The sequence below is a fragment of the Lagopus muta genome, chromosome 25 (assembly GCF_023343835.1).
Source record: "Lagopus muta isolate bLagMut1 chromosome 25, bLagMut1 primary, whole genome shotgun sequence".
Lineage (NCBI taxonomy): Eukaryota > Metazoa > Chordata > Aves > Galliformes > Phasianidae > Lagopus > Lagopus muta.
Window position 1 is genome coordinate 4,332,471 of NC_064457.1, and position 16,076 is coordinate 4,348,546.

General features: G+C 45.2%; 1 protein-coding gene across 2 annotated transcripts; it reads right to left on the minus strand.

Moving 5' to 3' along the window:
• Positions 1-3,887: 3,887 nt before the first annotated feature.
• GTSF1 (gametocyte specific factor 1) lies at positions 3,888-14,957 on the minus strand. Of its 2 annotated transcripts, XM_048926666.1 has the most exons (7): positions 14,751-14,931; positions 9,739-9,830; positions 8,247-8,373; positions 7,234-7,320; positions 6,749-6,809; positions 5,769-5,857; positions 3,888-4,494 (listed from the first exon to the last, which is right to left on the minus strand). In XM_048926666.1, coding segments are annotated over exons 1-7 (480 nt in total). In that variant the 5' UTR covers positions 14,773-14,931; the 3' UTR covers positions 3,888-4,492. The 2 variants fall into 2 exon arrangements, with proteins under 2 accessions (XP_048782623.1, XP_048782622.1); XM_048926665.1 differs by lacking the exon at positions 9,739-9,830 and having other exon boundaries at positions 14,751-14,957.
• Between the last annotated feature and the right edge of the window lie 1,119 nt (positions 14,958-16,076).

Here is a 16,076-nt window from a genome sequence, read left to right on the forward strand (position 1 = left end):
CACCAAATCCAACAAATCAATGTAACCCTGGAATGTGAGAGGAACCCCCCCCCCCCCTTGTCAGCCTGGTCCCCTCCACCAGCCCTCTACTGCCAGCCTTCATGACCACAGTGCTGACAAAAGTGCTGGGTGCAGAACTCAGAAGGCAAAACAAAACTGGGAACTTGTTCACTTTCCAGCACATAGAAGGAGGGACACTTTTCTAACTTGTATTTCCCAGCCTCACCAGGCAGATCTGTTCCTTTCTTCTATCTCCAGCACTTTATGCTTGCTCATGAGAAGCCCTTGACAGAAAGCCTTCCTTATTTCCTCTCATTTTCTCACCCTCTTGCCTTTTGCACTGGGGGGGAGACGATGTAATTCAAGACTGAATTTATGCGATTATGTTACAGCTAGGCAGGATTTAACTGATCAGATTTAAAGCTGCTTTTTCACAGTAGTAAGGAACCTTCTTCCTTTGATGGGGTGGAATGGGCACTGGTCAGTGCTGTTCTCCTGGATGTCAATTGGGAACAAATGCAACTACCCCAACTTCCCATTAGCTGAAGGCAACACTGTGGAAAGAGAACCTGGTCTGAAGTGTGGGAGTTTTCCAGGTCTGGTGAACATCAGCCTGGATGTGAAATCATGTATATGGGCGCTGTAGGTGTGAGTACAATCCTCACAACCGGAATTATAGGTTATGTTCATCTTAACTGTAGAAAAAGTGGAAGGGCACAAAAGAGACTGTGAACAAGGATTGCATGGACTTGTATTGGTCTTCCTGGTGCCAGCAATAAAAGGCCCAGAGATCTAGGCAGTGCAAAGCACTGAGTGCCAGAAGAGCAGGCTGTAAGAATCCAAGTCACTCTTACCAAGACCTCGATTCTGAAAAGAAGTGCACATAAAGAGGCCCTCCCCCCAGCATTCTTACTCCAGCACAGTGAAAAAATTAAATGAATGACTGCAATCTGCCTTTGGTCACAGGATTGGAGAAGAAAGCGGTTAATCCCTTTCTCAGCGCTCTGTGGCTGGTGAAGTGAGGGGGAAAGCTGGAGAAAGGATGTTCTTCCTGGGCTAGTGTGATTCTGCTGATGGAAAGCATGTGCTAAATCGTGTGAGCTCCACAACAGAGAAGAATCTGTGCCTAAATGTAAATACCTCTTCTCTTCCCTCCTGAGTCACCCATCACAACTGCAGACACAAACAACCGTTTATATCCCAAATTTCCATACAGATTTCTAGTCAGACCAGTCCTGTTGCCATTAAGCTGGTAGACACACAAGGCAGAAATGGCCCAGCAGGCAGGGTGCAGCCATGAGTGCTCACAGAGCGGGTTTAACAGAACTTGTGCCACCACAAAACTCAAGCTGGTGGAAGAGTCACAGGATCACAGAATAGTTTGGATTGGAAGGGACTTTCAGCTCCAACCCCCCTAAAGGCAGGGACACCTCCCAAGGTTGCTCCTTGAACACCTCCAGGGAGGGGAGCATCCACAACCTCACTGGGCAACCTGTTCCAGAGTCTCACCGCCCTCACAGTAAAGAATTTCTTCGTAGGCTAAATCTACTCTCTCTCCGTTTAAAGCCATTTCCCCTCATCCTGTCACATACCTTTCTAAAAAGTCCCTCCCCAGCTTTCCTGTAGGCCACTTCACGTACTGCAAGGCCACTAAAAGGTCTCCCTGGAGCCTCCTCCCCTCCAGGCTGAAAAGCCCCAGCTCTCTCAGCCTGTCCTCACAGGGGAGCTGCTGCAGCCCTCTGATCATCTTTGTGGTCCTCCTCTGGACCTGCTCCAACAGCTCCATGTCCTTCTTGTGTTGGGGGCCCCAGAACTGCAGGTGGGGTCTCACAAGAGCAGAGCAGAAGGCAGAATCACCTCCCTTGTCCTGCTGGTCAAATTCTCCTGATGCAACCCAGGACATGATTGGTCTTCTGGGCTGCAAGCCCACACTGCTGGCTCACGTTGAGTCTTTCATCAACTGACAGCCCCAAATCCTTCTCCTCAGGGCTGCTCTCAAGCCATTCCCCATCCAGCTTGTATCTATGCTTGGAATTTTCCCAACCCAGGTGCAGGACCTTGCACTTGGCCTTCATGAGGTTGGCATGGACCCAACTCTGAAGCCAGTCTATGTTCCTCTGGATGGCACCCCTTCCCTCCACTGTGTCAACTTCATCACTCAGCTTGGTGTCACCTGCAAACCTGCAGAGGCTGCACTCAATCCCACTGTCCATGTTGCCTATGTTAATTGGCACCAGTCCCAACACCAATCCCTGAGGAATGCCACTTGTCATCATTCTCCACTGCGCTGCACACAAATCTCTGAGTGCAGCCATCCATCTAATTCCTTATCCAGGTGGTCCATCCATCAAATCATTTTTTGTTCAATTTTGGAATCAGGATGTCATGCAGGGCAGTGTCAAATGCTTTGCACAGGTCTGGGTAGATGATGTCAGTTGCTCTTTCTTTATTCACTGACGCTGTAACCGTAGCAAAAAGCCACCAAGTTTGCCAAACATTATTTGCTCTTGATGAAGCCACGTTGGTTACCACTAATGACCCTCACCTTTATTTTCAATGTGCCTTATTAGGGCCTTCAGGAAGATCTGCTCTGTGATCTTGCCATGCACACAGGTGAGACTGACTGGCTTGTAGTTCCCTGGATCTTTTTTCCTCCTTGAAAATGGGAGTTTTGTTCCCACTTTTCCAGTCAGTGGGAACTTCACCAGACTGCCATGACTTTTCAAATATGATGGATAACAAACTTAGCAAATTCATCTGCCATTTCCCTCAGAAGCTGTGGATGGATCTCATCGAGTCCCATGGACCACCAGCGCCTTCAGGTTCTGTAGATGGTCTCAAATCTAATCTTCACTTAAAAGGGGCAGATCTTCCTTCTCCCAGTTCTTTTGCTTTCTGCAGCTTGGGCAGTATTGCTAGAGCCCTTGCCAGCGAAGACTGAAACAAAGAAGTCACTGAGCATCGTATCTTTCTCCATATCTCTTGTGACCAGGTCTCCAGTTTCTTCCTGAAAGGGCCCGCACATTCCCTGGCCTACCTTTTGTCGCTGATACAACGGCAGAATTTCTTAACGTTCCCCTTTATATCCCTGAATAGATTTAATTCTATCTTCTATTTATGCACCATCAGATTCCCCTGTGAAAATGAGGCATCCAGCAGGGGCTAGAAAGGGGTGAAGGCTCCAGCACTGCACAGCCTGTCCATCACAAGAGACACCAAGGATTTAACAAAGAAATTATTTATTTCTTAAAATAAAAATTTTTATTTTTATTTCTTAATATATATATATTATAAATATATTTCTTAATATTTCTTAAAATAAAAATTTAACAAAGAACTAGAACTAGAAAAGTTCAAAGAACAAAGAACTAGAAAAGAGGTGCAGCCACAGTGACAGTCACACGAAAGCCCTTGGCTCTGCCACTTTGGAATAGGCTTCCTTTAACTCACTTTTAAAAATATTCCTTGCCCTGTGGTGAACACAAAGTAATCAGAGGGAGCTTCATCCCAACAATCCAACCACAAAAGATACTTGGATTTTAAATAATCTTAATGCTGGAGGAAAGGTCATCATGCTGTTTTATGCCCTTAAAAAGCCAGTTAATCTTCCCTTCCCAAATCATTATAGGGAGCAGCAAAATGACAGCTTTCCTGCTTGCTGTGGTTTAGGGTAAGGGAGCTACTGCACTAAGTACTGCCAGCCTTCCCCCAAATGACAATTAAACGAGCTCCTTTATCAAACAGAACGCACATTAATGGGGATGAACTAGGGCATCTGTCTGTAAAATTAGAGGGCTTCCTGAGTAAGCATTTGCTTACTCAACAGAACAAGAGTATAACGAATCGCTACAGGTGCCTTTTAGAAACATAAAACAGGTTCAAGGCCATGTGATTCAAAATCTTTTTATTATGAACTGTCATTCTGAACAACAAGAGTCCTGACAGAACCAATCCTAATTCTGCACATTATGCTACATTATTTTACACTGGCAGTAACACTAATGGTAAGAAGTCAGTATTTTGAGAACTCTTTTCCAAACATCAGTGGCATTAAGTTTATTCTAGACAAATACCTTGTGTTGTTTCTTAGTTTTTCGTGCCTGTAATTTAGATCTTTTTTTAGGAAGCATACTGTTTAATCCAAACAATTCCACAGTCCTAGATGTGCTGATAGTAAACTGAACTTTTTCCCACCCTCAGGAAAGAACAGTTGTGTTTGAGCTTTCAAACATGCTCTAAGCATTGGAAAACTTTTCTCTAAGAACGAACAGCAAAACTCCAGTGGAAATCTGACAAATACTTAGGTCTAGATTTCAGCTGTGTACGTGAATATCGTGAGGACTGCATAATTGCACGTTGTAAGGGTTGCATGCTATAACTGTGTCGTGAGGAGTTCACAGAGGATTCACCATTGCTGTATGAATTGAAACACCACACATCCACACAATGAAGCTGCAATGGCTGGAAGCTGCGATGACACCATCACGATGCTTTCTGAAAGAAGACAGAAGAGCATAAATGAAAATATGCTATAAAACCCTGATTTATCCTTAATGGACACACTCAGATGCTGACAAGATAAAAAGCAGAAAGTGCATACACAGAAATATACTTCTAGGTTTGCTCAAAATGATCTTTACCAATCTTTATGCAGAGATGCAATAAGAAGTCTCAGCCTCCTTCAAGGCTGAAGAAACTCTCACAACATATTTTATGCTCTGCAGGCTATAAAAGACCCTCAAATATGACTTCACTAACCATAGATCTTATGACCACTGGTTACCACTGAGAAAAATTTTCTATATCTCCTCAGCAAAAAGCCTAGTATTTCCCCAGAAATCCATTACAGCATCCACATAAACCATTTGAGACACCTACAGCTCTGAAGAGAGGAACACACAGTGCTGCTTTGCAGGTGCAGGGCGTACTTTAAGGTGCACAGCAGAAATACCTGGAAATTCCTCTGTCGTGTGGTTCCCAGCTTCCATTGAAATGGGACTACACACGTTCCCTCTACACCAAGATCTGGATTCATGCAAAACTGTGGTTTATGCAGGGCATTTCCTTGCTCTCAGCACAACTACATCTGCTCGCTTATAGCTAACACCAAACCATGATCATCCTAAGCACATAACTCTGAATGCACCTCTTTTGCAAATGTATAAGCTTGTTTTGAAGTATCAGCCCAAGGTACCACATTTCAGCACGATTTACAACCCCCCATGTTGTTGCTTCTTACTTTTCCTCTTCTGAGAGGAATTCTGTGATTTCAGCACCTGTCACTTCATCATGAAGCTCTCTTCCTCCCACCTCCAGATGCACTCAGATATTTTTTCTCCCTAGCAGTGCTGGTTTAAGCAGTCCCAGTTTTACCCCTACTCTGAGCTCACTAGGCCTGACAGTGAGCACAGCTACACAAAGCAGGAAAATCATGTGGCCTAAGTGGGGAGGGTGTGCGTGAGCAGAGGGTAGCAAGGATTGACTTGTTTAGAGATGAGGCTGAAGTGACTGGGTAGCAGGGTACTTAAATTGGCACCACTCTAAAGAAGTCTGTCAGGAACATGGAACATTATTTGTATATTTTATTTTAGAGAAAAGATACAGAAGATAACCCAAACATCAGATTCCTTAGGAAAACCTCAAGAAGAATATTATATAGTATCTCTCCTGCCCATGTAGCTCCCACAAAGCACTGCTACAGCCAGAAATTTCATAAACTGTCACTGTTACAGAAGTTACAGCACCCAAACCACATGCACTCTACTTACAATCCTTCCATGATGCAGCATATGGGGAGGACTCAGGCGCACGTACACTTGAAGGAAGGTAATTCTTTTGTCCAGAGGTAACACTGCAACTGAAAGAATTTAGTTCTTAACTAATGTAATTACTCAAATTTATGCACTTTACTATAGTATGGAGCAGGGACACAACAGATGGACAGGGACACAAGGAGATGGTACTCTGCTGCCTGACAGTGGTGATATTTAGAATGCCTATATATGCTCTAAACACTATAAAGTCTTCCAGAGATTGTAATGAGTGAAGCTAGACAACACTGTTAAACCTTTTACAGGAGGACTGCATCATGCTTCAGCCCACATATAACTGCAGGGCTGCCAGCTGGAAAACTGTTTCTGCACACTGGCTTAGACAAATCTTAAAACACACTTTCACACCTCATACACAGCCTGCAATGGTGATCTACTGTTGGCTCAGCGACGCCTGGCAAGGCAGCTCCATCAAATGCACAACTGCCCTCCATCTAAACCCATACTGTGACTACACTTCACAAAGGGCAGGAGGGGATTTCTGCTAACACAGGGCCCTTACGCCAGCATATCTGCCACATATAAAGCAACAAGTGGTCATGAAGGACTGCTAGCTAAAAATTAGTTCAAGAGGAGAGGAGTAACTGTTTGAACAAATTCCTCCAAAGGGAGGCATCAGGCCACATCTCCAAGTCAACATATTGGCTCATCTCTCATACGCTGGCCAGATATCCAGCAGAACTGCACGCTGCCAGCCCCTCAAAGTGCCCTTCTCTTGTAAGGGCCAGCCAAAAGGAAGAAGGTAACAATGAACCAGAAGCATTAAAACATTCACTGTTAATGTTTCCCCTCTTCCCTGGGTCTGTACATCAGCAAAGCCAGCAAATGTCCAGCAATCAAGGCTGGACTGGAAGTAGGTTGCAATATTTTTCTGTACAAAGAACACTGTTGTAAGTTATGAAATTTGCACTCCTTACCTGTTTATGCCAGAGTTGGTCATGCCCCAAATAAAAGGGGAATTTGGCTCCTCTAGCAACTCTGCAAAAGTAAACAGATGATGAGGCTCAGCATTAAGAAACTCTAGTAAGATATCTGAGCATGTTCATCATTATTTTGACGTGTTCAAAAGGAAACAGTAGTTGATATTGAAAAGTGTCTGTTTCACTGTTATTTAAATGAGGAAAATAAAAGTTATCATGTCTCCATTTTTATCCCTGCTGAGAATAGCTTTTATGGGAAAGGTGGATGTTTGGAAGTGTACCTCCACGTCAATCACAGCAGGCATGCCTCTATGCCAAGAAAAGCCTGCTAAGCCAAGAGATGGACATTTAGCAGTACAGAGCACAAGCAGAGTGTCTTACATGCAGCACCTAAGTGAATGGCATCTCTGAACTTATGGTGTAGAGATGGAGGACAGAACCCAGGAGAAGGCAGCAGAGCACAGAAGGAAGAAGTTCCCCACCTGTTTCCCAGTCTTCATCACATGGAGGTGCCTGCCATGTGCTTACAGCATTCACCTCATCTCTTTGGAAGCCAGAAGAACAATGTGCTTCAGGAAGAAAGAAAAAAAAATCAGTGCCTGTAGTCTGTTCTGCTTCAGAAGCATTAAGTACTTGGATCAAACTGTAAAACAGTTCTTTGCTTTAGAGGAAACTTCATGTAATTTGAACAGGTTAGACACACCCAGGAGCCAAACACTGCTCTGAAATCATAAATAGCTTTTTCAGAGAACAGGAGATGGCTGCATTCCCTGGGAGTTGGCAGCAGGAATGCTTAAGTGGAGAGAAAACCTGTTAACATGAATGCTGGCATGACTATTAGCCTCACAGCAACTCTACAGAAGGTGGAAATCCATCTGCTCTTTAGTGTGGCAGCAGTTGAAGAGCCACTGCAGAGAACTGAAAAGACTGTATATAGCACAGGAAGCCCCTCTAAATAATTTGGGACAGACCCACCCACGCTGTTTCACTGGGTAGGAGACAGGAATGGTATGATAGACAAAGCAAATCAACAACAGAAAACCCTGGAAGAGGAGCAGACCCACCTCTTGGGGGGAATATATGACTCAGGTTGCCCCAGCTGCTGGGATTTTCACAGCATCTATTTGATGCAAATCAACTTTTCATGTGGCACCAGTACTCAAGCCTCAATGAGAGGAGATAATCTGTACTGTCCTTCTAGTAAGTAAAGCATCACAGCTCCTGGCAGTGGTATGTCAATATGCAGTCTTAGATACAACCATTTTATTCAGAAAGCCTGGGAACAAATTACATGCAAGGCCCATCTTGCACACCTGCAGTGTTGCAATGAACCTATCCAATAAACTGAAGCAAGGCTCAGGTTTCTGAAGGCTGCTGTGCCTTGCAAAACTGCAGACAATAAATGACTTCCAGTTTTGTTTACCGTGTGAACTATCTGGACAAACAGGAGACCTTCAGTCCCTAAGGTGAACCTGCATCTCCAAAGCTCTCTTACCTATATCATGCTCAATGAACCCTTTGTCCCGGCACTTCGCTATGTGATCGACGAGGTCGGCTCGAGGAACAAGATGGCGAGCGTTGAAGGGACACGTGGCCAATAACTTTGCAACTTCAGGGTGACTCTGGAAAAGGGAACACAGAAATCATGCACCACATCAACCAAGTTCACTTTTCCTTGTGTTTTCTACAGATGAGCAAGAGAAAATGATCTGGTGGGTGGCAACCCTGTGCCTGGCAGGCGGGTTGGAACTACATGATCCTTACAATCCCTTCCAATTTGAGTCATTCTATGATTTTACAGTAACTGGTGACGTTGCTTTAAAAGAGACTGAACAAGGAATGGCAAAATATTGCCCATACTTACTACAACTGCAAGATGAAGCTGTCTGACAGACTTATTTAAAACACAGTTCATTAGAAAAAAAACAAAGGAGTTGGTTCAAATGAAACACACCCTCAGCTACACAGCCTACAATCTGCTGCAATGCTGGCAACGTGGCCTCATGGTTTAAGGCAAAGATGAAGCTATTTCAAAAACAACAGAAAGGAGATGTTAGGTAAATCTAAACCATTCAGATACTGTAAAGCAAGTCAGCACAAAGCCACAGAAATTCAATAATCTTTTCAAAACAAGTATTAATAGAATCACAGAATATCCGTAATTGGAAGGGACCCAGAGGAATTAAGTTCAGCTCCTGGCACCACATAAGATTACCCAAAATGCTGAGAACAGAACGTTCACCTACAGCTGCATTTTCACTGGAGGGCACAGCACTGCTAAACTGTTTTGAAACAAATATATTTGGTAAACTTACTGGTAGAGGAACAACTCTCAGCAGAAACCAACACTCAGATAGTAGCATATGATAGGTTAAATAAAACAAACCTTGAGGGTACAGATGAGAATAGAGGATGGAATGCTTCCAATTACACCACTTGTATTCAAATTCTAGATAACAGATGGAGAGGTTAAAAAAAAAAACAAACAAAAAACAAAACCAAGCAAAACTCTCTCCCAAATGTGCTGAAGGCAGGATGTGCAGGTTCTGCACATGTGCACATCAAATACTTTTAAGCAACATCAAACACAAAAGCTGTACTGAAGCATTTCTATCACTCAGTAAACTGCAACATCCAACTTCTACTCCGATGAGACAGATTAGGTGCACATAACTCAGCCTGAATTGTCTCTAGAACTTCACATGGGAAAACTTATCTGATCTCAAAGAGACCATGAATTCTTCCCTGACCTGACCATGAAGAGCCACACTGGTTTTAGGTGAGTCAATGTGCTTGAAGCTATTTCTAAAATATATATATATGAAGTAAATACTAAATGGGATCATTTGTAAAGAACTTACTCGAGTCATCCAGACAACAGAATAAGAATATGCACACTTTTTTATATAAAAACTTTGTATTTTATTATATATATACTTTTTATACACACACACAACCCCCATCTGGTGCTCAGCAATTCAGCTTACCTTCCTGCACTTTACAAGATGATAGGGAAAACGACAGGCTCTGATTTGATGTTGTTTATCATATGGACACTGTATTAATCTCTCTGGATCATCTAAAAGATTTGGAGAAAAGAGAGAGAAAAAAACAAAACAAACTAGTAAGAAAGACAGGATGTAACATTACTAATAGAGTGAAGTGGAAAAAACACACCACCACATCAGGGATGTCATCTCAGGAAGTTAGAAGAGTCACTCTTTCTTTGAAACTCGTTAAGGCAGTCGCCTGTTTTGTATAATTAAACAAATCGATTTACAAGTTTGGGGCGTCAAAAAAAAGAGAGGTCAGCAGTACAGTGAATAGCAGCTCCTTAAGATACCACACTAGACGGGTAACCACAGGTACTCAAAACTAATGAGACACAGTACTTCTCCAGCTATCTTAGGTGGGAATCTCTGGGATGATGATACACCCACCAGGGCCCTCAGGAACTTCTCAGCCAAGTCTTTTTTGATGAACAGCTAGATTGGCTGGAGGAAGGACGCCAGACAATTTAGTTTAATTTCTGAGGAAGCAGCAGGATGCATGAAGCTTTCAAGTGAAACTTCTTCCAAATCAAGCAATTATTTAGGAGCTAAGGAGTTATCAAAACACCTAGAAACACAGGCAACGAACAGGGAAGCAGAAGAAGTGCATACACAGATGTCATATAAACGTTCCCATATCCTCAGTGAGGAAAAGAGCAGCATCCAGGAGGAGGCACAGGATGCCCCACTACCTGTTGCTACCTGTGGGGGTGTTTGTTGTGCACTCACAGGAGGCCAGATTAGATTTCTTTCCTCATTTCTGCCTTTGTGCACAGGCTTTTGGTGCACTTAAGACAGATTACAAAATACCTTAAATAGATCTAAGCATCGGCTGCTGCTGCTGAGCCTCTCTCCTGCCATCGCATCCTCTTCCCTCACACAATTGGTGTTCAGCTGTCTCAAGAGCCAGGTCAGGGAGCTGTCGCAGCCCACAGGCTGGCAGCTCATCGAGATGCTTTTCCCAAGTCACACTGAGCTGACTTCATGTTCTGAGCCACTAGGAAAGAAGAACCTAATCCTTCTTTGCACTCCAGCTGTGCAACACTGCTGCTGTCAGCACCTCACTGCCATTAACCATTTACTTAAGGGTCACTAGAAATGCTGAAAATCAAAGACTTCATTATTAAGATGCTCTGACAAGCTTTGTACAGGTTCAGCTTTCACTGGAATTAAAGAATGGCTTGGGTTGGAAGCGACCTGAAAGAACATCTAGTTCCAACCCCTCTGCTGCAGGCTGGTTGCCAATCACCACATCACGTTGCCTAGGGCCCCATCCAGCCTGGCTTAAACATCTCCAGGGATGGAGCATCCACACCTTCTCTGGGCAGTCTGTTCCAGCACCTTACCACACTCTTCATATAAAACTTCCCGGATACCTCATCTAAATCCCCCCTCCTTTAGTTTAAAACAATTTCCCCTTGTCCTTTTACTACCTACCCATAGAAAAAGTTGATTTCCCTCCGATGTATAATCCCCCTTTAAATGCTGGAAGGTCTCCCTTCAGCCTTCTCTTCTCCCAGACCAGCTCCCTCAGCCTGTCTTCACAGGATAGGTGCTCCAGCCCTGTGTATCCTCATGGCCCTTCTTTGGACCCTCTCCAAAAGCTCCACATCATTCCTGTGCTGCTGGCCACAGGTCTGGAAGCAGTACTGCATATGGGGTCTCACAAGAGCTGAGTAGAGGAGGACAATCACCTCCCTCACCCAGCTGCCACCTGCCAGGGCAGCCCAGGGTACTGTTGGCATTCTGGGCTGCAAGTGCACACTGCTGGCTCATATTAAGCTTTTTTCAGCTACCAGCATCCCCAAGTCCTTCTTTGCAGGGCTGCTTGCAAGGAGGTCTCCCAGTCTATATACACACCTGGGATTGCCCCAGCCCAGCACCTTACTCTTGGTGTTCTTGAATCTCATTAGGTTTACATGGGCATTATCAGCACAAAAAAGAAAGCAAGAATGAGTACACGATGGAGAAGAAAGGGAGCCTTTACTACTACATCAAACTGCAACCACAAAAGTCACAGAGCTGGCCTGGCCAGCTAAAAAGATGCAGTTATTAATCCAAAGACTGCAGCAAGCAAAGGCTCTGGGGCACAAAAGCATGGAAACCACAATGCTGCCCTGGTCAGCAACGAGCTACTGGGATGCTCCTTGGCTCTGTCACTGGACAAGATCTGTCGGAATAAAACTCCTTAAGACCAACACGGTATTAGGAAGCAGGCATTCTCCATTACACGTGAACTGGGGGCTGCCCTACCCAGACGCAAACCCAGCAGCTAAGCACACAGATTATATACACAACATGTGTGAATATTCAACAATTTCCATGAAGTGCCCACCTAAGAATTGCTGTACGTATTAACTGTCTCATAATATCAGGGTAGGGAACCCATCACAGAACAAAGCATGCCTGTGTCACTGGGAAGCTCATGATCCCTATAACCAGACATCTTCCATACATACACCCACACCTCGAGGACTGTTTGTCCTACAACTTCAGAGACCTGCTCTGTCACTGGGCTGCACTCCCATCCTGCAGATGAAAAAACAGAGAATTTTTTTTTTTTTTTTTTTTAAAAGGTGTCTCATGTTGCAAAAGTATCTTTCCACTAGTCTGTACATCCCAGTAATCATTTACATTTCAGTTGCAATACGAAGCAGTGAGGTGAGTGGTTTTGAGCCCAAAGTGGTGACAGGAAGCAGCAGGACACTAATTTAATTTGGCAGTAAAAAATGAGTCCTCTTTCCTGACACAGAAGAGCAGGGTGTAAAAACATGGCTTTGGTTTGCAGCTGCCACTCACTCACCAGAACAGCATGGTGTGCAACCCTGCTGTGCCCTCTCCCACCTTCCTGCTCCATTTTGCCACCTGCTTTCTGCAAAGCTTTCAGGGCTGGGACACACTCTCCTTCCAGGAGTTTTGGACCTGTTTTGGGCACTGATGATGAGAAAGGTCCATAATGGCATCGCCTGAAGCGCTGTGAGGTCAGGAGGTTTCACCAAAATCTGGAAATTGAATGTCACCAACCTGAATGTCAGGTTAGAAAGCCAACATAACTTTATTGCAGAGCTGGGTGAACATGGGTTGCTCCACCTAATGTGCATACACATGAGCTGAAGCACAAAGACTGTGTGAGTATTCAGACATGCTGAATACAATTCAAAGTGCCCACTTGTTCTGAGCATTGCTACACATTAAAACCTCACATCATGCATGCTGCATTAACATGGCAGTCTTGCAAGGGAGTCGTTGTTAGTTGTGGGATTCCATTGGGAGGTGCTAGCTGGCCAAAAGGTGATGTGCTAAGTAGGTCAGTGGCTGTGTTTGGTCAAGAAATTGTTTACAAAAATAACTGGCTGCTGACTAAGTTTCTAATTAACACACTGGCCTTGCTCTTGTGCCCACAGCAGGCACGTCTAACTTGCAGCAGCAGAGGCGGCACCTTCCCACCAATATCCATTACATTTGTTGCCATGTGGCAGATGGCAGAGAGGCACAAGCTAACAAAATGGCACCCGGCACTGACATGTGCATGAAGCAAAGATGTGGAATTGAGCTCCTCCACGCAAAAAAAAAAATGGCACCCACCGACATTCACACACACTCGCTGAACATTAAAGGAGACCAAACAGTGGATGTGAGCACAGCAAGGTGATGGGTGGTACGTTCCATTGAACCACAGAATCACCAGGGCTGGAAAAGATTTCCAAGATCACCTAGTTCAACTGGCCACCTAACACCGATATTTTCCCACTAAATCATGTCCCTCAGTACAAAATCTGATGTTTCTTCAACAGCTCCAGGGATGGTGACTCTACCACCTCCCTGGGCAGCCCATTCCAGCGCCTGACCACTTTTTCAGAGAAGAAATTTTTCCTTATGCCCAACCTGAATCTTGCCAGCTGCAACTTGAGACCATTCCCTCTATCCTACTGCTAGTTATGTGGGAGAAGACACCAACCCCCACCTCAGCGTAACCTCCTTTCAGGAAGTTTTTCTCTAGACTAAACAATCCCAGCTCCCTGAGCCGCTCCACACAACACTTGTGCTCCAGCCCCCTCAAAATTCTGCTGCCTTTCTCTGGACACGCTCCAGGGCCTCAGTGTGATTCCTGTAGTGAGGGGCCAGAACAGAGCACAGTACTTGAGGTGCTGCCTCACCAGAGCTGAAGTAGAGGAATAATTGCTTACCTCTCTACTCCTGCTGGCAACACTACTTCTGATACAAGTGATGCAATTGGTAATGTGAGTCTTTACATTGAAAGCAATGGTGGCAGTAAGAGCACGTCACCTCTGCTGGCACAGATTTTTGAGGAGCACACATGCACTGTGTTCTTTAGTGGCGAAAATCCACTGTTAATGGCACTGATTATGTCAAAAATTAGTGGGTTTTTTTTTTTTTTTAAAATATAACTGTGAAGGTGCACTATTAAACAGCTCTCTGTAGCCACCGTAGTTTCCACAGAAATAAATAAGAGGCAATACTTTCAGTGCAAGCTATGTATATGCGGCCCAGGCAAGGCAAAAGGCGGGCCACCAGATAGCAGTGTTACCAATCCCAGCAAGATGCTGAGGCTCTGCTTTTAGGCTCCTGCTGATGTAGGAAAAGCAACCTTCCCCCATCAGAACGTCAGCACCCCAAACACCCTGAATTACCTGCAGCAGCAAACGCAGCTCACGCACACAAAACATCTGGAAAACACTACAGAAGCTGCAGATTTCCCTCTGCTCGATTCACAGCATCAGCTCGGTTACACAAAGACAGAACCAGCCTGCAACACCCCCTGCCAGCTCACAGCGTGCTTAGCTCCCGTCCGGCTTTCTCTGCTTTAGGATTCAGGACTGGACGAGGAGGGGCAGGGGAGCAGGGCGGGGTAGGCCGGACCGGGCCCAGCCTGCAGCGCCGAGGGACCACCTTCCCCTGCCATCCACCGACCCCGCCTCGAGCCTCACCCAAGTCATCCTCTGCCTCCATAGTGGGGAAGGGCTGCGGTACCGGGCCGGGAAGGCCCTCAGGGCGTCGAGAGAAAAGCGGAGCGGAGTCGAAGGGCACTGCCTCTCCTCGGCGCCTCGGCCGGAAAATACCTGCCGTGCTACCCCCGCTACCCCGTGCGCATGCGCGGTGTCTCCTAGCAACCTCTTCTCTCTGCGCATGCGCGGTGTCTCCTGGCAACACTGCCCTCTGCGCATCTGCGGTGATCTCAATAAATTGAGTTCTAGGCAATTAATTCAAGGTATTGAAGGTAAGAGATCGGCGTGACTGAACCAGAACCTACTGATCAAAGTAGAGAACAAAAAGGAAATGCACAGGCAGTGGAAGTGGGGGTGGGTATTGTGGGAGGTATATGGGGATAGGGTTAGGAGGCTTAGCTGGACCTGAACACGGCAAGAGGCAGAAAGAATAAGAAAAGCTTCTGCAGGTACATTAACTGGAAAAGGAAAGTGTAGGAGGGTGTTCTGCACCTAGTGAGAAATACAGGCAGGCTGGTAACAACAGATAAGGAGATAGCTGAAGCACTCAACTTTTTTGCCTCAATTTTTGCTAGTGGCTGCTCTACAGACAGCCTTTGCTAATGGGTGGTTTGGAAGGTAGGAACTGGGGCAGCGATGTCCCTCCTGCTGTGAGCAAAGATCAGGTTTGCAACCACCTGAGAAAGCTGAGCTTCCACAAGTCTATGGGGCCTGATGAGATGTATCCCTGAGGGAACTGGCCAGCGTAGTAGCCAAGCTACTGTCAATGATATTTGAAAAGTCCTGGTGGTCAGGTGAAATCCCTAGTGGAAGAAAGGCAATATCATATCCATTTTTAGGAAGAGTAATGACCCAGGGAACTGCTGACCTGTCAGCTTCATCTCTGTACTGGGGGAGGGATCATAGAGCAGATGCTCTTGGCATTTGTGCTAAGGCACACAGAAGAGAGGGAAGTGATACAGAAGAACCAGCATGACTTCACCAAGGACAGGTCTTGCCTGACCAACCTTGTGGCTTTTTATGATCTTGTAACTATCAGTAGTCAAGGAAAGAAAGACTGGTGTCATCTGTTTAAACTTCAGCAAGACCTTTGACGTGGTCCCCCATAACATCCTTCTCTCTAATTTGGAAAGATACTGATTTGACAGGTTCATGGGATGAAGATCTGGTTGCAAGATTGTGCCTAGAGAGCAGAAATCAATGGTTCAATATTCAGATAGAGATCAGTGACAAATGATGTCCCTCAGGGGTCAGTAAAGGGGCAGATGCTCTTTGATATCTTCATCAGTTACATCGATGGTGTGGTTG

What these genes read in the sequence shown, in the direction of transcription:
- GTSF1 (XM_048926665.1), bottom strand. Translation starts at nt 14,951, where the DNA reads ATGCGCAGAGAGAAGAGGTTGCTAGGAGACACCGCGCATGCGCACGGG. An exon ending in TGATGAAGACTGGGAAACAG is followed by an intron (nt 6,810 to 7,233) that starts GTGGGGAACTTC and finishes TTACTTTTGCAG; the next exon opens with AGTTGCTAGAGGAGCCAAAT. An exon ending in ACCAACTCTGGCATAAACAG is followed by an intron (nt 5,858 to 6,748) that starts GTAAGGAGTGCA and finishes AAATTCTTTCAG; the next exon opens with TTGCAGTGTTACCTCTGGAC.